Raw genomic sequence first — 26900 nt, forward strand, 5'->3', positions numbered from 1 at the left:
AAATTGCATGATTCTAGGTCAACAGAAAGTAGCCTATAGGTTTTCTTGACAGACACGACCGACCTTCCTAAAGGTTCCTTTTGTCCTCTTGAGGTACGGAACCCTAAAAAGTGTGTCATTATACCGTAGGCACTAGGCAGGTCGAAGCATTTGTAAACGCTTAGTAAAAACGCCACAGAGCGGTGAAGTGAGTGCACCTGCGGCGACCACTTGACGCCACGTGTAGCGCCACTTCAGTACGGACTGGAGAGTGGAGTGGGAAACCATGTCTTATGACGAGGTCGTTAGGCATTAATTGCCATCAACAAATGTGTGGTGTGTGAACCTAGCATCAGTTTCACATATCTACCCACTTTTTTGTATGTCAGAGCTTTGTAAGTCAACCGTTATCGTCTGAATTCTACTAACTCAAAATACTTACTACTTAGATACAGGTCACAAGTCGAAAGAGTAGGTAGCAGTACGCGGCCGAAAGTAATGTACATCGGCCTTTAGAATGACATTTCGGCTTTGTAGAGCGTTGTCTCTGTCACTCATACCTATATGACGTTTTGTCGGTCTCAACGACATAGACAACGCTCTACAAATCTGCTATCTTCTTCAAAAGGTCGATGTATACCTACCATATACCTACATTACTTTCGAGCGCGAACTGTACAAGATCTTTTGAATTGACCTGTCAAATCAAAAGTGTAAAAAAACATACCTACCTGTAAGTAGGCATGTTTGTTTTATTCAGATACAAGTTAGCCCTTGACTACAATCTCACCTGGTGGTAAGTGATGATGCAATCTAAGATGGCTGCGGGTTAACCTGGAAGGGGTATGGCAGTTTTTATTAAACCCATCCCTGTATGGTTTCTACACGGCATCGTACCGGAACGCTAAATCGATTGGCGGCCCGATTTTGCCGGTAGGGTGGTAACTAGCCACGGCCGAAGCCTCCAGACCAGATCAGACCAGAAATTTAGAAATTATAAAATTCCAAACACCTACCGGCAATCGAACCCGGGATTTCCCACTAACAAGACCACAGCGCTTACCACTGCGCTAGGGATGTCGTCAAATGCCTGTTCGTAGCACCTCTACGAATCGTTAAGTATGACTCTGTTGATAGAAATTACCAAGAAACTTACTTATTTCTTTTATTAATACAGTAAGACGCCCTGTTAGCACAGTGGTAAGTGTTGTGGTAATTAGTGGGAGGTCCCAGATTCGATTCGATTAGATTAATCATCCAATTTCTAATCAAATTCGGAAATACCTAGGTATATAAATGTGCAAGTGGGATGGCAGCGTGGCACATGAGGCATCTAATGGAGAGATAAATGATATAATTGATTCACATCGGAATGTAGATCGCAAGGAATAGATCACACGCGTGGGGCGCGCCGGCGCCGGCGCATGTGAGCGGCGGGAGTAGGTACTGGAGTGAGTGCGCAGCATTGATTGATTATCGGGAGCGATCCAACAGATACCGTCCAGTCCACGTCACCCAGCGCCCTCCCACAGGGCTGACACACCATCGTTCAGCAATATCAATAAAACATCTAGATCTAATTCTATCAGAGATGTGCTCATTGTCTTGCTTTCAGTCTAGGCCGAAACGTATTTGTTGCGTGCTGCGTCTATGAAACTATTTTTGCCGCACCGCGTCAGACCGCCTCGCGTCGCGCAGCGCACCGCAAATGCGTTTGGACCTTTAGTTTTTAACGCATATTATTATGAATTATCTAGCTAGTAAAACAGCTTCGCTCGGATGGAATTAGGTACCTACTGAAAATCTTTTCTTATCGGAGTTCTACATATATTATCGAAGAGTATAGAGGGAAATCAATATCCGAAATCTCGAGTTTCTAGACCAATTGATATGTCAGTCGTAGCAGATGACGTGGTCCTGGGTTCGATTCCCGAGTCGAGCCAAAAATAGATACTGGACTTTTCTGTAAAGTTATTCTCAGTAGGTATTATACTGGTAATATACGGCGATACTGGATAGCACGTAAAGCCGTCGATCACTTATGCCCCATGAGAGATGTGCCGGGTGGCCGAAATTCGTTCAGGAAGGCATTTTTATGGTGTTTCAGTCAGTCAATGAATCTTTTTGTACGTAGGGTAAATCCTGTGCGTGCGAGCCCTGTGCTCTAGCGGCGAGTGTGTGAGTGGCGGCGCCAGACGGCTGGAGTGCGCTAAAAGCGGCGCCGCCAGCTTGCCCTAGGTCAGACGAACAGACGCGGCCACTCCCGCCGTCTGCTACTGCTCAGCCGCCATCAAAGGGAGCTCCGACCGTGTTCCACTTGCATTGCATGTTGGTGCTAACTCCGTTGTTCCTGCTATCTTCTAAACCTATTAAAAGACTGACTGACTGATCTGTCGATACCTGATATAAACCTAATATTCTCAGACCTGGGCGCGTTAGGTTTTTGCGTTTGGTTTGTTTAGTTTAAGTTCGCGTAATAATTATCAGCACTATATAATATCATCATCTTACAAATGCAACAACCGACCAATTAAAAGTGTAATTTTGAATAAACAATTTGACTTTGAATAATCACAGACCACTATAGGAAGCCAATGCCCAGCCTAAACCGCTGGAATTAGAAACTTGAAATTTTCACAGAAGGTAGGTAGGTACCTAAGTAGGTTATTTTCATCTATTATCTACCATATCGCCATTTGAGACATGAGTCATGACCTTATAATAAAACACGACTGCCAAAAAAGTTGTATAATGTGTTCATTGTTTATATCATACCTAGGTACCTACTTACTATCTGAGTAGGCATAATACGCGAATTTGCTTATTCCCCCATCTCTACATAGTATAAAATAAAGTCGCTTCCCGCGGTCTTTATGTATGTATGTATGAACGCGTAGATCTTTTAAACTACGCAACGGATTTTAATGCGGTTTTCACCAATAGATAGAGTGATTCAAGAGAAATGTTTATAGGTATAGTTTAATTCTCAAAAAATTAGAGATCCCTAGGGAAATTGAAATAATATGAATTAGGTCGGAAAAAAATCCTCTCATTTGAGAGTTTCCGAGGCGTGCGCTGCCTAAATGGTCAAAGTTATACACGAAAACAATGTGTTAGTATGGAAGTATGCATTATTAATCACTATTCACTGACACCACATTAGTATCTAGGTACATTGCACCCATGCGAACTGCGAAGCCGGGGCGGGTCGCTAGTAACTTCTAAATGCCTGAACAGATTTGGAAATACGGTATTGGGTATCGTTAGAATCCTTACATCATATTTTCAAGTAGTATTTTCAACGTTAGTCATGAAGTTTTAAAAAAAAAAATTCAATAGGTATGGCGGCTGTATGGTGCCATTTCATGAATTTCATTTTATGAAAAATTTTTGGTTGACCTATAAGTATATAATTTTGTATTTTATAATTTTTATATTGTTTTCCTACACTTCAAAGAAATTTCTAAATAATTTTAAATACATATCAGAAATTGCGAATCGGCAGGAATCGAACTCGCGTCTCCTATAGGATCGCGTCCGACGGTCTGACCACTACGTGTTTAAAATTATATAATTTTGTTTAATACTTACGACTTGTTTAAATAATAGATACTTAATCAAAAACATAATGTTACCCTGAGGTGCCCCATCTCATTACTGATTATAAGAACATCGTATCTACCTTTTTATTACGACATTGTAGCTAATAAAAACGTAAACGAAGCTGTAACTTCGTGCGACGGACGTGTCCGTTACACGCGATTTACGAGCCCGGGGGGGAGGGAGGGGAGGGCGAGGGCCGTGCATAATGGACGTGCATCATTTTCGGCGAGCATAAATTGCGGCGGCCGCGGGTACTAACTACTAATGCATCGCATAAATCCCGCTAGCGACTGACCTGCGGGAATTTAACGCACATTTGCATTCCGAGAGACACTACGGTAGGTACCTACCTACCTACCTACAGAACCTTCAACGCATTTTATGTTAATCTAATTCTGTAATATAAATAAAAGGATAAGCTGACTGACTGATCTAGCGACGCACAGCTCAAGCCTCAAACTACTGGACGGAATAGCCAGGAGCAGACCAACAAATTCCTGAAAGGCCGGCAACGCATTGCTGGTTTCTCTGGTACTGCAAATGTTCATGGGCGGCGGTCAGTAATCACTTAACATCAGGTGAACCGGCTGCTCGTTTGCTCGTCATTTTTATTAAAATAAAAAAAATTTACAAAAAAAATAAAAACCGACTTCGTTACATAACCACTAAAAATTGAAAAATAATTTAATTTATTACCGAATATATTATGTATACAAGAGTTAATATAGTTCCATAATAATACTTTTTGGTGCCGGTGCCAATTAGCTTTAGCTGCGCGAATCGTCTGGACTTCATATTTTTATGGGACTCCACAATGGCACCTCATTGGCACCGACCCCAAAAAATATTATTATGGAACTATATTAACTCTTGTATACATAATATATTCGGTAATAAATTAAATTATTTTTCAATTTTTAGTGTTTATGTAACGAAGTCGGTTTTTATTTTTTTTGTAAAAAAAATTTATTTCACAATTTTTAGTGGCCCCATGGAATTATGCTATGACTGGTTAAAAATCTACTGTTTACTAAGCTATTACACTGATCGCGAACAATTTACTCTTATCTGTTGAGGAGTTCCAGTATCTATCTTCGAAGATGTTCATCAGATCTTCACCAAATTGAAATGGGACCAACTTTGAAGTATACCCTTTTAAACAAAAAAAGAATTTTCAAAATCGGTCCAGGCGTTTTTGAGTAGTCGGGGAACAAAAAAAAAAAAAAAAAAAAAAAAAAAAAAAAAGATTCCGACGAAATGAGAACCTCCTCCTTTTTTTGAAGTCGGTTAAAAAATCGTTCAGTCAGTAAATGAACCCGAAGACATGGTGTCAAAATTAGTGTGTCAGTAAATCTCCCGACGCGGACGCCTCCCGGAATGCATCAGCTCCCTACGCCGTTACGAACATTCCGCGCGTGCCAAGTCTTCAGTGTCTCGTTAGTTCTACACATTTCACACCTTCATTACCTCCTGGCATTCAAATCAGTATAAATAGAAGTTTATTTCAAGCAACTACGTCTCATTATGGTAGAACACTACCTAAATAGTAAATACCTGATTACTTACATAAAATAATCATCTATTGTTAGCTTATCATTTCATAAATTAATATTTGACTGATTTGACTAAAAAGTACAAAATATCTAAGACTTAATATAAGTTTTCATTACATCACAAAAAAATCAAAATGTATTCATGAAAAAAAAATAAGTATTTTCAACTTTTAAAGTAAGACCATACCAAGTGGAGTATCATAAGAAAGCGCTTTACCTGTACATTCTAAAACAGTTTATTTTTATTTTTATACTTAATAGTTTTTTTTTTCATTGTGTAAAATTACAAAAAAATACGACTGTAGTATAGAAGCCTCGGCGCGCGAGTCTGACTCGCACTTAGCCGGTTTATTGCAAAGAAAACAATTAGATTTTTAAAAATCTCAAAAAATCCCCTTTTTCCTGGGATTTAAAGTAGCCATAGTAGACCATACCTTTCATGAACCTCTACAGAACTCAGAAATCCAAATAAAATCGGTTCAGTCGTTTCATTCGTTTCGAGATACAAAAAGGTATACGTTGCAGTTTATATTACATAACAGTTTTTGTCTATATCGTTTGTTTTGTAGTTTTGATCACTGAAAGCAGAGAACTACTAAACCAACCCTGAGCGGAGCGAGACCAATAATGAATCCATGCCTGTGGCCCTACCGCGGTTGTTTGACAGCTACAATGTCACGATCGCAATCATCTCTGATTGGTTAATGCTCGCTCACTATTGGCTACAATGCATTGTTGCAACAAGAATGGCTCAAATTCAGCCAATCAGAACAATTGAGATTGTAATAATGATTGATGCAGGTTTTAGACAATCGCCCTACGGGTTTAGTGCTCGGCGGTTGACAGTCACGACGCCAACCAAAAATATCCACTATTTCTATACTTCCATAATATTATTAAAGCGATTTTTTTTGTCTGTCTGTCTGTCTATCTATCTATCTATCCGTCTGCTAGCTTTTCACGGCCCAACAGTTTAACCGATTTTGATGGGTACAGAGTTACAGAGCTTGCATCCCGGGGAAGGGCATTACGTTTTATCCCGGAAAATTAAAAGTAATATTAGTGTCCCACATATTATCTACTTATTTATAGCATGCACCTTTTTACGGAGTTTTACGGGTTACATCGGGACTAAAAAGTGTCTCTGAGTGGACTGCACCACTGCACGGTGCGTGGTGCGCGGTGCGCGGTGCGCGGTGCGCAGTGCTCAGCACATCTGGATGTTTTTTGCGCACATAAATCCTCACCTCGAGCGACTCGTAGCTCCTAATAGCGACCATCCCTCAACATATGTGTAAGAGAACACCAGCACTAAATAACTGACTAATAAAACATACCTACCTCCGTAACTGTCACCATATTTCATACGGTAACATTACCCTTGACAAATATACATTAATTTCTAGTGGTGATTAATTACCCCAAGAGTTTTATTTCATTTGGTATAACTATTCCACTAAAACTTAACAATTGTCTGGATTCTAAAAGACGTCTACCACCAACCTAGAGCACGGGTCTCCTCTCAGAGTGAGAAGGGGTTTGACCATAGTCTACCTACCACGCTGGCGATGTGCAGATTGGTAGACTTCACACACCTTTGAGACCATTATGGAGAACTCTCAGGCATGCAGGTTCACGCTCACGATGTTTTCCTTCACCGTTAAAGCAAGTGATATTTAATTAAGTACTTAAAACGCACATAACTCCGAAAAGTTAGAGGTGCGTGCCCGGGATCGAACCCCCGACCTCCGATTAGAAGGCAAACATCCTAACCGCTAGGCTATCATAGCTACATAATGTACATTGGTCTTTAAAAAGAGATAGCGGATTTGTAGAGCATTGTCTTTGTCGTTGAGACTGTGACAAAACGTGATATAGGTATGAGTGACAGAGACAACACTCTACAACGCCGAAATGTCATTCTAAAGGCAATGTACATTATTTCCTGCCGCATTCTATACGTAGTACAGGTTTTACCTACTATTGTGTCGATAACGCATGTCTTTATTGCACAAAATGTAGTAAAACTATAGGAATCAGTAAACAATTAGGACATTACTTACCTATATGATTATAAATAAGTAGGTAATAGGTATACACGAATAGTAGATGTGCAATCGGCACTTGCTGCAACGATATGGTTTCTGTGCGATATTAGGTAACTGAGTCACTGTGGCAAGACGGTACAGGCAAACCAACGTAACGATACGCTTGGGAAAATATTACCACACCTTTATGCTAAAGGACTAAGATCCAAAATCGTATAGAAAGTGTAATTAGAAATGCACGTGGTAACATGTGCGCGTGCGTGATCTATCTCCGAATGTGCACGAGCAAGTATCAGCTCAGTCGATAGAGGACGCCATCACTGTATCATAATAATAAATTGTTATTTTGTTCCAATTTCTAAGAACCTTTGAGGCTCACTGATAAGACTTAGTTTCAGCTGATGGATTAATGCTTTGTAAATGGTTTATATCGACTATTAGGATCGTGAGCGTGACTTGATGCTCTTTATAAAGTATGATTTCGCTGTATCGGCAAAGTTCGCCAGATAATTTTGCGTAATCGAGATTTATGATTATAATAGCGTAAAGCTTTGTTGCTGTAATATAAATTCTATGTGCTTCATCTAAAGTAATTTATGTGATACTAGCTAATGCCCGCAACTTCGTCCGCGTGGATTTACGTTTTTCTGAATCCCGCGGGAACTCTTTGATTTTCCGGGATAAAAAGTAGCCTATGTTTTAATCCAAGGTATAATCTATTTCCATTACAAATTTCAGCCAAATCCGTCTAGTAGTTTTTGCGTGAAGGAGTAACAAACATCCAAACATCCAAATATCCAAACATCCAAACATTCAAACATCCAAACATCCAAACATCCAAACATCCAAACATCCAAACATCCAAATATCCAAACATCCAAACATCCAAACATCCAAACATCCAAACATCCAAACATCCAAACATCCAAACATCCAAACATCCAAACATCCAAACATCCAAACATCCAAACATCCGAATATCCAAAAATCCAAACATCCACACTTTCACATTTATAATAAGTATTATTGGGATTAGGATATTGGGATTAGGATTAGGATTAGGAATTAGGATTAGGATTATTAGGATTAGGATTAGAATTAATAGAAATAATTAATAGCAAAAGTTTTGTTGCTGTAATATAAATGCTTCACCTAAAGTCAATTATGTGATATTAGCTTATTAGATAGGTCCCTACTGCTATGTTAAGTCGATTGATGTTCGTCGCTGCAGTACTGCACTGCAGTCTGCACGCGTCTCCATTCCTCTCTGATGGCTGCCTTCCTTGTGCCCCATGTAAGGGGACGTCCATCGCAGCCCTCACTTGGTCTGTCCATCTCATGGACGATCTATCGCGGGCTTCGGTGCCCTCTACTTTTCTTTGAACTACTAAACGTTCAATGGAGACATCGTCATGTCTAGATAATTAGATACTTATGTGACCAAAGAAAGTAAGAATGCGACAGTAGATAATAGACGCCGCTTGATGCCGAGTTCTTCGAGAATGGAGTGGTCCGACATTCCGTCCAAGCATCCTTCTCCAGCACCACATCTCGAGAACGTCTATTCTCACTTTCTCGCAGGATCCACGTCTCTGACTGATCTGATAAGACTGTTGTAATAGATTGATATATTTTGCTCAGGACTGGGAGCTACATGAGAGGATGAGCGCGTAGCCGCCGGAGGTCGGCCGCAGGGAGCGGAGCGGAGGCAGCATGTTCGGCGGCGGCGGCGGCGGCGGCGCGTACGGCGGCGACTGCGGCGACGGCTACGGGCTGGGCTACGTGGCGGGCGGCGGGCGGCTGCAGCAGTACGCGCACTTCGCGCCGCACCAGACCTGGCACCACCACGCCGCGCACCACGACACTTACGGTAAGGCTTCTACCTCGTGGTATCTTCCCACTGACCTTCGTCATCGTCAACCAATAGACACTCACTACTGGATAAACCTACCTAGGTCTCTTGTACGGACTTCCACAAGCCACGGTCTTGCGCCACCGTCATCCAGCGGCTCTTTCCGGTGCGAGGTCACTATTCTATCACCTTGGGACCTCAACATCGAACTATGTACGCTGCGATGTATCACTTCAGCTTCGCAACCCGCTGAGCTATTTTGACTACTCTGGTTCTCTTAATGGATCTCCTCGTTTCTAATTTGATCGCGTAGAGAAACTCCAAACATAGCTCTCTCCATCGCCCGCTGAGTGACTCTTAGGTATCTTATGAGGACCATAGCGACCATGCCTCGGATCCATATGTCATCACTACTGGCAACACGCACTATTCCAACACTTGAGTCTTCAAGCACTGAGGAATTCTGGATGAGACGTCATCTCGAAGCGTCCCGAACGCTGCCAAGCTGAGTTGAATTCAGCGACTAACCTTCTTCTCAGAATGGATCTACCTAGCCGGATTCTGTGTCCCACCAGTAACCCAGTGCGGGCGAACACAGGTAACGTGCGGGTGTGCGGGGCGTCCCCGCCTCATACCCCGATTGCTATCTCAACCTGTCGCGTACTATATAATTAAATATTGACAAATCATGACCATCGAATTGTAGGAACATATTTATCGAGTTATTTAGAGCAGCTCCGTGCTACGCACGCGGCGCGCTGTAATCTCCACTTACGCACTGCAAGCCGCAGACTCGCAAAACAAACATGAACCATAGCTACCTATGAATCAATGATACCTACTTATCGTAACACGCGTCAATTCCCAGAACGATACGGTTTTTGCCCGGCGCGGCTCAAATCGTCTTGTTTTCGACAAATCTGTTTGTCAACTTGTTCGCTTCGAGGATAAGCGAGCGTGGTCCCAGCGTTGAGCGATTGCGATTTATGTTATGGTGCTTTACTTACATGGGCAATTTTTTAAGCAATTGTTGCTCGGCAATAGATCTGATCCTGACCAGAGTACAACCTGCATACCATACCGGGAGCCAGCTAGGACGCTATGTTAGCGTGGAAGACATTCGTCATATCCTACTAATGTTGTTTGTAATTAGTTTAAGTCGCAACACAACAACACATCGACGTAATTAATAAGCTAAATCTACGCGGACGAAGTTTTAGGCATCATGTAGTCCGATAATTATGTGAAGTAAGTAATTAATTAAGTATAGTAAAAAGAAGTAAGTAATTAAGCTTACTTACAAAACTTTTTAATTTCCTTCGAATTATAGTAGGTACAAAATATCTTATTACTGACCACATTTCTAGGAAAAACTATATGTATAATTTTTAGATTCAGACTTCACCACGGTCATTGAGATGTCCCCAACTTGGCACCTACGGTCAGGATCCAAGTTTCCGCTGACAGTGGTACAGTACGGTAACTCGGTGGTTTCGTAACCAACAGCCCCAAAAGTTCCCAAATAGATCTCGTTTCGGCTAATCTGCAAAGTTCTGCGCAAAGTACGTACCTTGTGGCATCCAATACAACAATAGAGTTTAGTGAATCAGCACTGATAAGCGAGGAGACGCGATTCCACCGCGCTCGTCGTGCCCAGCGCCCGCGCCAGTGCGCGCGCTGACCTCTGACCGCGGAGACGTGTCCTCTGCACCTCTCGACCTCTTTGTGTCGACTCGCGACCTCTTTGTGTCGATTCTTGACCTCTGTAGTGTGTCAGCCTCGATATGGATGGCCCGATACCTCAATCTTGGCTGCAAAACTTTGCGCTCATTGCAGGTTTGTTTATCAGTACCCTTATTATAAATGCGAAAGTGTTTTTGTTTGTTGGTTTGTCCTTCAATCACGTCGCAACGGTGCAACGGATTGACGTGATTTGTTGTATGAGTGAAGATAAAGACCTGGAGAGTGACATAGGCTACTTTTTATTCCGGAAAATCAAAGAGTTCCCACGGGATTTTTAAAAACCTAAATCCTCGCGTACGAAGTCGCGGGGCATTAGCTAGTATGATAATAATGTTAATTTGGTATGATTATTTACTATAACAAACTGATGGGGTTTTATCAGTATCACAAATATGACATAATATAACATATTATGTTATGTATATGTATTGTAAGTTACATCTGTATGATTTACTAACGTTATCAGAAATATATCACAATACCTAATTCATAACAGACGTTATGTTATGAATTCTGAAGCAATTTTGGAATTTATAATTTCTAAATTGTAGCTAGTCTGGTCTGGTTTTCGGCTATGGTTTCCAACTTGTATGTGGGCTGGTCTGCGGTGGCTTCGGCCGTGGCTAGTTACCAGTTTAATAAAACTGCTATACCCCCTCCAAGGTAGCCCGCTTGCATCGACTCTGCATCATCAAACTGACCATGTATGGTGAAATTTTATAAAGGAGTACTTAGTCGGGTTTTAGTTTCGAAACTTTATCTTTTTATAGTACTTATAGAACAATAGGTCTAGGTTTATTTTGGTACTTTATCTATTTACCTACTTATCTAGATTGTCTCTCTTTACGTCACATTCCTCATTGCTGACGGTCGTCACCTTATTTTCATGAATCCCTTCTCTGTAGAGGTAGTTATCGGTTTATCTATCAATAAAATAAAGGTGCCAATTTATTTAATCTATAAGGTACTTAGTTAACTCCTCAAATCTCCTTCAGTAAATGAAGGCACCTGTCTCATTCAATCTCATCACATACGGATCGTAAACCCGTTGGAAATTTGGAGGAGATGATTGAGAAAACTGAAAGGTGATAACGTATGTAGTCATTTGCGGTGCGTTTAGATATACTTACTATAGCAAAAGACTACCTATCACTAATTTTCAGCTTTTTCAGCTTTTTCTATCGAGACTTAACTTACCTACTCTAACAAGATATTTTGGGACACCTTTATGATTTATAGTAATTAAATACATTATTTTGGTATTTCAACTTTTCTTTGAGAAGACTTTACGGTGCCGGTGCCGGGTGCCGGGTGCCGGGTGCCTACATAAACTTAAGTAGGTACTAAAGTTGAAAAGAGCGACCGGCGAGTTGCTTGCTGGTTCGGGAGATCAGGGTTTCGATCCCCGGCACCCTACTAGATAAGTATCCTACGTCAATAAGGTACGCACCTCAAACTTTCCGGAGGCGAAGGTGAAGGAAAATATCGTGGCTGCATGCCTTCGAGTTCTCCATAATGTTCTCAAAGGTGTGCCAAGTCTGTCAATACACACTGGGCCGACGCGACGTGGCATACTATGGCCTAAGCCCCGTGCTCAGTAGATGGGTCGATCATGATGAAGCTGTTGAATCGGTTGATGAGTGAAGGCATATTGTGTTGTGTGTGCAGGCAGCAGCGGCGTGGGCGGCGTGGGCGGCGTGGGCGGCGTGGCGGGCGGGCTGTACGGACAGAACATGGTGATGGGGTCGTGGTGCGCGCCCTACGACGCGCTGCAGCGCCCGCCGGCTTATGGTAACTACACATACTTGTATTATCTAGGTATATTGACCTTATATACCAAGTGTATCTAAATACCTTCAAGGCAAGAGTAAATAAGCATCTTAGCTTTTATCAAGCTCAGTTTTAGCTGTTTGGAAATATAATAATATTTCAAAAATTGCGGAACCGAAAGGGACTGAACCTGCATCCCTCTGGCTAGTGGCTAGTGGCAACTACCGCGCCGCCTTGGAGTGCGTGCCTCTTTAAACCTAAAATAAATAATGTCTAAAATCTAAAATATATATTATTTTTTTAACACTCTTAAGCGAAGTGTTATTGACATCTATAGATCAGATAAAAAAATTGGGAATATTAGGTACATAATTATTCTTTATTTATATTTTTACAATATTTTAAAAGTTATCGGCCGAAATAGAAAAACCGGTTCATTTAATCGGTCATAAATCGTAAACGATAAATTTTACAAAAAAGTTTACAGGAAACAAAAGATGCGAAATTTTATTTTCTTCAATAATGGTCTAAATAGTTTTTGCCCTAAAGCAGATAGTTTTCGAGATATCAGCTCAAAACTTTTCCTTAAGATTGCGATCGAAGCTCCATCTGGATCTGTCAGCATTTTGTGATTTTATGATCAGTAAGTGACCCTTAACCTAAAAAAAAAAAAATTGGATCGGAAATTTAGTATGAGGTTAAATGCTCTATTTACTGGACTACATTACATGATTGATATCTTACAAATACCAATCAAAAATTGTACAATGGTACCTACCCAATTTGAATAGATAAATGCTTTGAGTTAGTGTTTGAGTGGGTCATCCAGATCACTAATAGCTAATAGCTGCAACAGGGGACAGATTATATAACTTAATAAGTATTTATTGTAGTTAATATTAACTGTTATTTAAACTGGAATCAGTGAATCAGCTATCGGCCGCGGTTACATTGACGTCAGCCGAGTGGCCATCGTGCTTGTTCCGATACAGCGCAGTGTGACGCACCCTTATACCTACACAGTACACACCTCGTTCGCGTGCTCTACATGTTGTTGTCGTTAGTTTTCCTCTCCTTGTGAATGACAGATTTGGTAGGGTCCATAACCAAGCTATAGCTGTGATAGCCCAGTGGTTAGAACATCCGCCTTCTAATCGGAGGTCGGAGGTTCGATCCCGGCCATTTTTGGAGCTAATTAATTATCACTTGCTTTAACGGCGAAGGAAAACATCGTGAAGAAACCTGCATGCCTGAGAGTTCTCCATAATGGTCTCAAAGGTGTGTGAAGGCTGGCCATGTACGCATTGGTAGTAATTCGCACATTGCCAGCGTGGAAGACTATGGCCATAACCCTTATCACTCTGAGAGGGAGACCCGTGATAGTGAGCCGGCGATGGGTTGATCATGATGATGATGATAACCAAGGGTAGGTAGCACTGGTAGTCTGGAAGAAAGTGACAGGTTTAATTAAAATATTACTCATACTAATGTCCAGTTTATTTATTTATTTCATTTTCAAAAAAAAGGCCAAGTGCGAGTCAGACTCGCACACCGAGGGTTCCGTACTACAATCGTATTTCTTGTTATTTTGCACGATAGATGAGCCTCAATAGCTCAACGGTTAAAGGAGCGAACTGAAATCCGAAAGGTCGCCGGTTCAAACCCCACCCGTTACACTATTGTCGTACTTACTCCTAGCACAAGCTTCACGCTTAGTTGGAGGGGAAAGGGGAATATTGATCATGTAACATGGCTAATATTCTTTAAAAAAAATCTACAAATTGTTCCTTGAGGGGAACCCGGGTCTTCCGACTTGTAAGATCGTAAGGTCGGCGAAGGTTATGAAGAGTCAAGGATTTATCCGCTGCCAAGCATAACGCAACAATTTACCTACCTTATAATTAAATGTTTAATAATATGATCAAGTAGGTATGTAAAAAAATCAAGAAAAATTAAATCCGTCTTCAGTAACCACAAACACTAATAATTAAAAAATATTTAATTTTTATTACATAACATTAATTATTATGTATAGATACAAGAATTAGTGTAGGTACCCTACCCCCTACCCAACCCCTAAGGGGGTGAAATAGGGGTTTCAAATTTGTGACGAACAGGCGGACGAAGTCGCAAGGATAAGCTAGTTACAATTAAATAGATAATAACTTATTAATACATTGACCGTGTTTCGTCTCTTTGAAGCTGAAATCACATTATTATCCTTGTAAATACTTCAATACCTAACAATAACTAATCAGAGCACAATTCAATGAAGCCCTAATGCATGTGTTGTTTGTCATCGTCAATGTTATAAGGAAACTTTTTAACACCATTTCAGCTTAATTAAAACTAGCTTAAGCTCGCGACTTCGTCCGCGTGGACTACACATATTTCAAACCCAGGTTTCACCCCCTTAGGGGTTGAATGTTGAATTTTCAAAAATCCTTTCTTAGCGGATGCCTACTACGTCATAATAGCTATCTGCATGCCAAATTTCAGCCCGATCCGTCTAGTAGTTTGAGCTGTGCGTTGATAGACCAGTCAGTTAGTCAGTCACCTTTTATTTTTATATATTAAGACTAACTTATATGTAACTAGCTGATGCACGTGACTTCGTTCGCGTTGATTTAGGTTTCAAAAATTCCGTGGAAACTTTTTGCTTTTCCGGGATAAAAAGTATACCATATGTCACTCTCCAGGTCTTTAACCATACACATGCAAAAAATCACCTCGATCTGTTGCTCTGTTGCGACGTGATTGAAGGACAAACCAACACATTTTCGCATTTATAATATGGGTACTTACTTAGTGACTGCGGCGTCGCTGAGTAGACTCATGTTGTTTGAGAGACGATTTTCCACAAAACTTTTAGAGAATTTCAAAGATCAATAGCCTAAAATTATTAAATCAGTACCTCAGTAAGTACCCTTATTATAAATGCGAAAGTGTGTTTGTTTGTTGGTTTGTTGGTTTATTGGTTTGTTGGTTTGTTGGTTTGTCCTTCAATCACGTCGCAACGGTGCAACGGATTGACGTGATTTTTTGTATGGGTATAAGAGTCAAAGACCTGGAGAGTGACATAAGCTACTTTTTATCCCGGAAAATCGACGAGTTCCCACGGGATTTTCGAAAACCTAAATCTACGCGAACGAAGTCACGGGCATCAGCTAGTAGCTTTTATAATTTTACTGGTAACCAAATAGTCCTTAAAACTGGGTATGAGTCGATATCTATTGGGTTCCACTGCAAGCGAATTAAACTCGAAAATGTTGTTTATGCAATTGATAAGAAAAGCTTTGACGATTCGGGGATCTCCGGTCTATTATTTCCCTTTAAAATACGCAAAATAATACCGTTTTTAATGATACCTTATCAATGGGCTTTAATTAACTCATATATTTTCTAGAAGGGAGCTATACAATAGGTTCGCCATCATTTTGGTGATAAATGTAGGAAATGTAGGACGGTAAAGTAAGTAAGTTTATCAAAAGATTTGTTTATCGAAACAATTCGGAGAGTAAACTTACCTACTCCTATTTCAGACAACACTAGGTACTAGATAGCCTACTTGCAAGTTGCAGCAGATAGCTATACATATATAACTAGCTGACCCGCCGAACTTCGTACCGCCTAACAGTCGATTCTTTATTTTTTTTAATACTAAAATTTTGCTCTCTGTAAGAACCATCCCCGGACTTCAAGGAATATTATAAAAAAAGAATTAGCGAAATCGGTTCTGCGGTTCCCGAGATTTGCTATCCGCAACACATTTAGCGATTCATTTTAGATATAGGTACCTGCTGAAAGACACTTTTTTAGGGTTCCGTATCTAAAAAAGAAAATAGAACCTTGATACTTCGTTCTCTGTCTGTCTGTCTGCCTGTCTGTCTGTCCGTACGTCTGTCGTGTCTGTCAAGAAAAACTATAGGGTAGGTACTTTCCCGTTGACCTAGAATCATGAAATTTGGTAGTTAGGTCTTATAACACAAGTAAATGATGATGAAATGAAACAACCGGCCATTAAAAAGTACTATAATTTATTACCTTTTTGAATAAATTATTTAACTTTTTGACTTTTGAGTAAAGGAACAAATCTAAAACCCGCGTGGTTAGGTACATCATGAAAAAAAAATGTGTTCATAAACAATAATTAGTATTTTTAACTTTCAAAGTAAGATAACTATGCCAAGTGAGGTATCAATATAAAAGGGCTTCACCTATACATTCTAAAACAGATTTTTATTTATTTTTATGCATTATAGTTTTTGATTTATCGTACAAAATGTGGGGGGAAAAATACCCGAGTACGGAACTACAGATTTGAGAAGTTCCTACTTCTGTAATCTGTGTACGGAACCCTCGGTGCGCGAGTCTGACTCGCACTAGTTTTAGTGACATCATATAAAATTTATTTTTGTAATGTTTTCAGCTCGTAGGCAGGGCTATCTCACTTAGAAATTAGGTACCTACTTATAATTCATACTTAGTAATCTACCTGAACTTTAACCTGAGCAGTTTACTTTCGTTTTTTCATTCTTAGTTTTACGATGATAGTTTTATGAAACATCGTTGGACCTATCCAACACTGTAGCTATAACATGGCTATCAAGTATTGTGCATTCAAAATAAACTGGCGTGTTTCGTCTTGACACCGTCATAAGCAATAACAATAAGATTACATTTACCATGCCACGTAAACAATAGGGGTAACAAACCAAACACTCATAGAGCCCATTCATTTTTAAATGAGCCGGTTCAACCTCATAGTTTTGCTACTTTTAAATTCACCCGCCACGACTTAATCGTATTGTTATTGTTAATGACGGTCTCAAGTGAAAACACGCCAGTTTATTTTGAATGCACTATACCTACTTTAGCAGTCGTCGGTGACTGGAGAGGCGATGTTTATCCGCACAGCTTCGAGCTGCCGATAGCCTATCTGTAGTGACTCACTGCTCATAATCGAATAAGCAAATAATTATTATCAATTATATTATTGTACGTGTTCCTAAACTAAACTATAGATAACTAAGTTCTATCTTAACGCCTACTCAAATATTGTGCAGTGTTTTGCCGATGCAGCTAATTTGTGCTAGGTACCACCAAGTAAGGGTTCCGTTTTTCCTTTTGAGGTACGGAACCCTAAAAAAGGTGTTGCTTAGTATACTTTTAGGACAAAATCACAGAACTGAAGATGTTAATTCTTGAGCTGATATAGCTGTTATGATCATCATCATCATGATCGTCAGTCGTCACACTCTTGAGTAGGTACCTATCCCGACCCAAATGCGAAAGTGTATTTGTTTGTTGGTTTCTTGGTTTGTCCTTCAATCACGTCGCAGCGGAGCAACGGATAGACGTGATTTTTTGCACGGGTATAGTTATAATTATACCTGGAGAGAGGTATCTGTGGTTTTTATCGCGGAAAATCGAGGATTTCCTAAGAGATTTTTAAAACCTAAATCCACGCGAATGAAGTTGTCGGCCTCAGCTAGTAAACAATAGGGAAACTGTACATGTAGGTAGGTATTTATTGTTATTATCTGTACATAAGCTGCGACGCAATGTTTACGGCTGATTCGATTGTTAGGAGCTGTGGGTAAACTCCCAACCGCACGGTATCGCTCCTACACTTGTATCGCAATTGGTATACCTTATTGTAGGTAGGTATACTAACAACTAACAAGGATAATCTAACATAAATAGGCTAACAAGGATAATAATCTGTACACCCATATCTATATTCTATATACATATACAAAAGGAAGAGCTGACGGACTGATCTATCAACGCAAAGCTCAAACTACGTGTCGGCCTGAAATTTGGCATGCAGGTAGCTATTATGACGTAGACATCCGCCAAGAAAGGGTTGCTGAAAATTCAACCCCTAAGGGGGTGAAATAAGGGGTTGAAATTTGTGTAAGTAGTCACATAGTCGAAGTCGCGAGCATAAGCTCTATATACCTATATCTATATAGGTACACGGAAAGGAGTTAGTATAGGATGTCTGTTACGTAATCCCATACAAATCATAGAATTAAAAATCTCAGTGCAGGGTTAACCATTTTGAGTCTATTTTAGTTTGTATCTATCTAGGTACAATAAATTAGAAAATGATAAAATAGTCCACAATGTTATGTAGAGTTATAGGTAATAGTTGTATCAACCCATAATAACATAAAGTAGATGCCTGTATGTTACCGATGATAACAAAATTGTTAATTATTAGGTATTATCAGTAAAAGGCCATGTGTAAGTACTCGCGACAAGTAGGCAGGAGCTTCAACTCGGAACATTATAACAATACTATGAACATAGTGGGCATTACTAGAATAGGTACAACACATTAGTTAGGTACACTAAACAATGGATTCAGACACACACGCACACAGATGTGGTGTTATCAGTTATCCACGATGACGCGATACCAGTACCTAGGGTTGGAAATCTATATTGTCGCACCCAGAATATCTATCCATACTAATATTATAAATGCGAAAGTGTGTCTGTCTATTTGTCTTCTGTCTGTCTGTCTACTAGCTTTTCACGGCCCAACCGTTCAACCGATTTTGATGAAATTTGGTACCGAGATAGCTTGCATCCCGGGGAAGGACATAGGCTACTTTTATCCCGGAAAATTGAAGAGTTCTCACAGGATTTTTAAAACCTAAATTAGGTTTAGTGGGTTTAGTTCTCAATAATTATATCCACAGCCAAGATTGATGTAACTTTTTCTCGCACTTGGCCGGTTTTTATTTAAGTAGTTGTAAATGGGATTGTAAGCAAACATTTTGCCGTCATACCTATCTTTAGGTTTATTGTATTTTGAAGTCCGTCTGATTTATTAATTTAGATTTTTCCTGATGCAGCCCTAGACTAGAGGCGAGGGCCGCATTAGGCAAGTATCGCATAGAGCTAGCTTTGTTATTGTTTCCAACCTTCTAGGAAGTGATAAGGGAGTCAACTTTGTAGCTTCGTCTCCGAGGCGACATAACAACGTGTGACAAAGGACATATCAGCAGTTTAGATACCTACCCACTACCCACTACCCACTACCCAGTGTAATCAGAATAGATAACAATAACGTGCATAACGTACCAAAAGAATTAACGAATCTGTGGAGATTTTGGTACGAGAACCAAACTAACTGCGTAAAATGGGGCGATGCACTCTCTAGTGAATACAGACTAGAGTGTGGCGTTCGTCAAGGAGGGCTGACGTCTCCGGACCTATTTAACCTTTATATCAATGACCTTATTGGGAGGCTGAGAAGTACCAAAGTCGGTTGCCATATTGGTAACATCTGTGTTAACAATTTGAGCTACGCTGACGACATGGTGCTTCCCAGCCCCTCAATAAACGGACTTAGGAAACTGCTCAATATTTGTGAGCAGTTTGCTGCAGAACATGCTCTCAAATATAATGTAGCAAAAACTGAAATGCTCGTCTTCAAAGCGGGCAAGGGTCCGGAGACCGTTCCGTCGGTGTATTTGAATGGGTCGTCCGCGTCGGTTCGGGTTGTTAAGAGATTTAAATATTTAGGCCATATTTTATCAGAAGACATAAAAGATGACGGAGATATGGAGAGGGAGCGCAGGGCTCTTTCGGTACGGGCTAACATGATAGCGCGCAGATTCGCTCGTTGCTCTGATGATGTGAAGGTGACGTTATTCAAAGCTTTTTGTCAATGTTTCTACACATGTCAGCTGTGGACAAAGTTTACCAAGCGCAGCTCTAATGCACTTAGGGTACAATATAACAACGCCTTCCGCATCCTAATGAAGCACCCGCGTTTCTGCAGTGCTAAAGCTATGTTTGCTGCTGCAAGGGTCCCTGACTTCTTCGCCATACTCCGAGCGAGGACGGCTTCCTACTGGGAAAGACTGACATACAGTACCAACGCTATCTTATGTGCTATTGTAGAGGATCTTAGTAATCCTTTCACAAAACATTGGTCCAACCTGCATCGGTGCGATAATAACACCTTTACTTAGATTAGTTTATTTTTAAATTGTTAGCTCCATTTTTTTATTTTTTTTTACATTTATTCAATTCAATTCTAATATCTAATGTAATCTGCTCCATATTGTGTGTATATTGTTATGGGTTGTAACTTGTATTGTCATTGCCTGAAATAAAATTATTTTATTTTATTTATTATTTATTTTATTAGCTTTACAATGTACCTATATAAGTAGTTTCTACTATTTTAATTCTTTTTTGTGATGTAGGTATACTTAATCACAAATTCACACTTTTCGCATTTTTTCCTTTACTTATGCTATAAGACCTTACCTACCTGCCAAGTTTCATGATTCTAGGTCAACGGGAATTACCCTATAGGTTTCTTGATAGACACGACAAACGGACAGATGGAGAGGCGGACAGACAGACAACAAAGTGATCCTATAAGAGTTCCTTTTGAGGTTCAGAACCCTAAAAATTAACATCTTACCTATTTACTTCCAACTTTAAATGATGATACTGTTTTACCGCGCTAACGTGGAAATGGTGGTAAAATTCAAAAATTCAAATAATTTATTCAAAATCTAAATACATATATAAAAGGAAAAGGTGACTGACTGATCTGTCACACGCACAGCTCAAACTACTGGACGGATTGGGCTGAAATTTGGCATGCAGATTGCTGACAGCTATTAATATTACGTAGGCATCCGCTAAGAAAGGATTTTTCTAAATTCAACCCCTAAGGGTGTGAAATATTGAAATTTGTGTAGTCCACGCGGACGAAGTCGCGAGAATAAGCTAGTTATGTATAAGATCTAGGTGCTGGGTGGTGGTACCTAGAAGTAACAGTTTGTGACGTGTAGTGGGCGCACAGATGGCGTGCTGGAGGCGTACGAGGAGGGGCGCGAGTGCGTCAACTGCGGCGCCAACAACACCCCGCTGTGGCGGCGCGACTCCACCGGCCACTACCTGTGCAACGCGTGCGGCCTGTACCACAAGATCAACGGCGTCAACCGCCCGCTGGTCAAGCCCAGCAAGCGGCTGGTGAGTCCCTCCGACGATAGTAACGGTCTGTTTGCGAACAGGTGCGGACGCCGAGCTCCTCACGCGCTTCTATAAGGACGGCTCCGTTCAGCGCTGGATGAGTGTGGAGGGCATGGCCAGGGGCATGAAGAAGGTGAGTCGGTGGCGTGTAGACTAGTGCATGTGTCCCTTGTCCCGCAACCCTTAGCTGACTAACATCCCAGCACGTCTCGTACCTCGCGCTTGCCGAAGCTAGGGAACTACACGCTACCGCTCCCCACTTCCATTGGCAAAGAGCTGGAGGGTCTCTGCAAAGCATCTGAAATGTCGGCGGGGATCGGGAGTTAGCTAAGACTCAACTTTTTAATCAATAGGCTAAAAAATTGGGCTCATTTTCCAAAACTGCAACCCTCAAGCAACAGTTTTAATATACTTACCTACTTGTAGATAGAAATAGCTACCTTTTGCACTTTCAGTTTTTTGATTCGTATTCAACCTTTTTTGCTTGCTCTTCAAATAATATGGTCTGGGGTCAAACAATAATTTCCAATATTACCAAATTTATATTTGTGGGCAGTGGGCAGTGGGCAGTGGGCAGTGGGCACTGTAACCAGTAGTGGCAGGTTTACTTGAAAATTGAAAAGCACTTAAGTAAGTAAGTACTTTCGTCAAGTTATTTGAGTGAAAACTTTCATATTCATTCTTCTTGGTCGCAAAGATGGATAGAATAGTTTAAACCTTGGGAGGTTTTTGTTCTAAAGAGTTAGAGCCTTTGATAAATAAATTGCTTGATATTAGTTTTGTGGAGACCCTCTCTCTAGCACTTTAGTTTGGACTCTATTTCCGCTGACTGTTGGCTGTGCTCCCGCTCTATTCAGTACCTACCCTTATTATAAATGCGAAAGTGTGTTTGTTTTTAGGTTTCTTGTTTTGTCCTTCGATCACGTCGCGACGGTGGAACGGTTTTTTTTTTAATATTCTGATTTGCGATCAGTCCGAGGACTTTTAGCAAATTAGGTGTAGGATATTGTTTTTTAGCGGCTGCTCCTCTTTAGGAGCTAGCACTCAACTCTTTATTGCCTATCAAGAAGCGAGGCCGAGAATACGTTTTCTCTTTAGGCGTCTCGGGTAGTCCTCAATTAAGAGCCTGGTGGCTAGTGGATTCGGATGCATCAGAAGCCGTTCTTTGTAGCGTTTCGCTAGCCCAAGCTAGTGCAACAGATTGACGTGATTTTTAGGGTTCCGTACCTCAGAAGGAAAAATGGAACCCTTATAGGATTACTTTGTTGTCTGTCTGTCTGTCCGTCTGTCTGTCAAGAAACCTACAGGGTACTTCCCGTTGACCTAGAATCATGAAATTTGGCAGGAAGGTGGGTCTTATAGCTGACATTTGGGGAAAAATCTAAAAACCGTGAATTTAGGGTTAGATCACACAAAAAAAATTAAATTGTGGTCATGAACTAATAATTAGTATTTTCAACTTTCGAAGTGAGTGACTATATCAAGTGGGGTATCATATGAAAGGTCTTCACCTGTACATTCTAAAACAGATTTTTATTTATTTTTATGCATCATAGTTTTTGAATTATCGTGCAAAATGTCGAAAAAATACGACTGTAGTACGGAACCCTCATTGCGCGAGCCTGACTCGCTCTTGGCCGGTTTTTTGCATGGGTATAGATAAGAACATGGAGAGTGACATAGACTACTTTTTACGCCGGAAAATCAAAGAGTTCCCACGGGATTTTTGAAAAACCTAATTCCACGCGGACGAAGTCGCGGGCATCTGCTAGTATTACAATAAGTTTAGTTCTAGCGAGATATCTTATCGATAACCGAGCAGTGGCTCAGAGAGGCCGCTCCGCCGGGGCGGTACGCGGCTGGCATCGTACCGGTACGCTGGTACGCGTAATGCGGCGATGTTTGTTAATCAACGCCACTTCACGACTGATAAGTGATAAGACTGCAGTTACATCAGGGTTGCCATGCCATAGGAATGAGTAGATAAGTGCCTAGATGCCATTTAATAGGTAAGATATATAAGTCATTGGATAGCCCTAGGTATAATAAATATTAGATAGGGAAAAGTGTAGATGCATCGACTTTTACAAATTCTCAAATCATGATTAAGTATAGGTCTAGAACTAGATATTATATCTACCTACCTATCTGCCTATAGATAATAGTAAGAAATTAAAAATATCCAAAAGAATCACGGATTAAAAAAAGCCGGCCAAGTGCGAGTCAGACTCGCGCATCGAGGGTTCCGTACTCGGGTATTTTTTACGACATTATGCACGATAAATCAAAAACTATTTTGCATAAAAATTAATGATACCTATCTAAATAAAATTCTGTTTTAGAATATACACGTAAAGCCCTTTTAGTTAATTACTAGCTGATGCCCGCGACTTCGTCCGCGTGGAATTAGGTTTTTAAAAATCCCGTGGGAACTCTTTGAAATCTTTCCTAAAAAGTAGCATATGTCACTCTCCAGGTCTTTATCTATACCCATGCAAAAATCACGTCAATCCGTTGCACCGTTGCGACGCGATTGAAGGACAGACCAACCAACCAACAAACAAACACACTTTCGCATTTATAATAAGGGTACTGATATTAACAGGTAGCGATACGCACATACCTATTATAGTCAATACAACAAAGTACCTAATTACTTAGGTTCGTAAATACTAAGTTGCATTGCATTACAAGCTCTGAGTAGTTGAGTACAATCAAAGATCAGGACGGCGGCAACTAATCCCGTTGTATTCGTAGCTCTACAATCTAAATCTCCCAACTGGACCTCAGACCAAACATGGCAACCCTAGTGAATAATTAAATACTGGGCCGGCGCGCGGTCGCGGCAATTTCCATTCAATTGACAAGTAAACGACGCGGCGACTGGCGACTGGGGACTCTGGGAGGCGATACCCTCAGAGGAGGGCCGATGAGTGACTCGCTGAGCTATCAGCTATCTCGCGCGACCATGCAATATGCATAGCGTGTGGCGCATCGCGGCAGGTAGCCGGCCAATCAGCGTCGCCGGCCGTTATCATTGGACAATCACAATGATAGCATCTCGTAGTGCTTCACAGTAGAGCATGTTCTACACTGTATGTGTATAGTGTAGGTATAGATAGGTGTGCATCTCCGATGTATCGCCTGTCCAGCTGCATGGATGTATCTTGTAGTTGTAGGACGGAGTATTGTAAGGCAGAGCGGTGGAGGGCACTTAGAGGCCTATAAATGCTTATCGACTTATTACATAAACGGGGTTTGAGGTTGCAGCAGTTTTATACTTTGTAAATACTTAGCACTTTGGTAGACAAGTATTATTTTGTTATGGAATAAATTCAGTCGCCCAATATAATGATGTGACTCGGCGTAGAGTTGAAAATTGACATAATATTCCCCCTGGGACCCTTCGAACCCGGGATCACCAGCGCTTACCACTGCGCCAGGGAAGTCGTCGTCAAAAGGTCGGCATAAGGTCTCTTATGGTGCCTCAGGGTTGTCATAAGGTCTCTTAGGCAAAATCGAAACCTATGCAGTTCTCCAAGTGCTGTCACGAACCTACCTCCCCACTAATCCAACATTCCAGTGGTGGGATGTCATCAAAATGTGTGTGTTGTGCAGTCAGCGGCGAGGCGGCACGGGCAGTGCTGCACCAACTGCGGCTCGCGCAACACCACGCTGTGGCGTCGCAACAACGACGGCGAGCCCGTCTGCAACGCGTGCGGCCTCTACTACAAGCTGCACGGCATCAACAGGTAACATAGTCCAACTGTAATGCCATTTCACCTACACCTCTCTGGAGCACCAAGCGAAAATTGCTGCTTCTGCGAACAGGAAGACACGCTGTGAATGTTCCAGTTGTGTGGACCCAAGAATGCTTATCGCTTGATGAGAACAGAAGATAAAAATAAGGAAAAGAAAAGGACAGAGTAGGAGAACTAGAATCCTGAGAGACATGGACACAGAGGACTGTTCTAGTCCGTGCAAATCGGACACGCCTTGCCGGCGGGCAGAAGTCCGGGGATTTTTTCTTCCCTTGAAAAAAACAAAAGTGTCCTTTCACCAGGTCATTGGTGGACACATCTAGGCTAGGCGAAAGTCAGCCAATAACGAATAAAAAGTTTGACTGGTATTAGTAGGATTATTTTCGTAGACGTACCTATTGTGTCTAGAACTAAGTTAGATACCTACATAGCCACTTAGATATTATAACAGAATAGGCTTGCAGAAAGAGAAGCAGGGTGCCAATCACGCTTCATCGGGATGTAGGATAGGTGACCACCGAAGGCATCACCAATAAGCGGCAGTAACAACTTTTCACGACAAACATTTTACGTTCGAAGGTTCAGATCTTACTTAGAACGAGCGACACATCTGAAAATATCAGCAAAAGTGTATAACTACCTAGATAACTTTGTTGCTATAACATTTTGTTGTGTACAGGCCGTTAGCGATGCGAAAAGATGGAATCCAAACTCGGAAACGAAAGCCGAAGAAGTCCGCGAGCGGCGCCAAGCCACCGCAAGATGGCTCCAAGAAGGATGGCCACACTTCTCCTGGAATTGACGGTGTGTTGCATTTTCCTTAATTCATTAGTAGCTAACGGATATCTACGCATTTATTTTCATTTACCTTGGTAGGTACCTTACCTTTCTCATGTCATTCATCATTATTACGGCTACCTTTTCAAATGGTAGCGCATTCAAAACTCTCTTTGGTGGTGGTGCCGGCTCTTTTCAGGAGTCTTATTTCCAAACCAATGGCAGAGATCTGACTTCTTAATTCTGTTTTCGGGCGGAAGTAGGTACCTAACGCAAACGCTACAGGTAGTTTCCGACCGACTTCATCCATCGGCCATCAAACAGAACAGCTGTTTTGAGGCTGCCATCTTCTATCGAGGTGTTTTAATATACCTACCTAACTGAAACCTGTCTTTCATATTTTCCAGATAGCAAACCCAGCATAGCAGAAGTGCCCCTGCCCCTGACGGCGAGCATGGCCGGCGCGGCGAGCAAGGCGCGCGAGCCCGCGCCGTCGCCGCACGCGCACGCCCACCCCCACACGCACGCACACACGCACGCGCACGCGCACGCGCAGGGCGCGCAGTACGGCGGGCCGGCGGGGCTGGCGGCGCCCGCCTTCCTGTCCAACCCGTCGCTGTTCAGCATCAAGAGCGAGCCCAGCGCGCCCGCCGGCTACGAGGGCTACGGCTCGCACTCCGCGTCCAGCGCGCCCTACCACTCGCAGCAGCACTACCTGCACGCGCTGCAGGTGAGCGCTACTACTAAATGTTACTCAGTTTCTCTAATCTCTCTACTCATACACATCATAAGTATTACGTCT

At 41.5% G+C, this 26900-nt stretch overlaps 1 protein-coding gene across 5 annotated transcripts in view; it reads left to right on the plus strand.

Moving 5' to 3' along the window:
* The window catches only part of LOC117996942 (transcription factor BCFI-like), a 206472-nt gene that overhangs the window by 176837 nt on the left and 2735 nt on the right, over positions 1–26900 (plus strand). For 3 of the 5 annotated variants that reach the window (XM_069498121.1, XM_069498124.1, XM_069498117.1), the window contains exons 3-8: positions 8887–9053; positions 12447–12569; positions 21391–21560; positions 25179–25312; positions 26001–26125; positions 26506–26828. In XM_069498121.1, the coding sequence (XP_069354222.1) occupies positions 8887–9053; positions 12447–12569; positions 21391–21560; positions 25179–25312; positions 26001–26125; positions 26506–26828 (1042 nt within the window). Of the gene's footprint in view, positions 1–8886; positions 9054–12446; positions 12570–21390; positions 21561–21601; positions 21694–25178; positions 25313–26000; positions 26126–26505; positions 26829–26900 lie in introns of all 5 variants that reach the window. The other 2 variants (XM_069498122.1, XM_069498118.1) reach the window with 2 other exon arrangements.

Source organism: Maniola hyperantus, chromosome 4 (assembly GCF_902806685.2).
Source record: "Maniola hyperantus chromosome 4, iAphHyp1.2, whole genome shotgun sequence".
Taxonomy (NCBI): domain Eukaryota; kingdom Metazoa; phylum Arthropoda; class Insecta; order Lepidoptera; family Nymphalidae; genus Maniola; species Maniola hyperantus.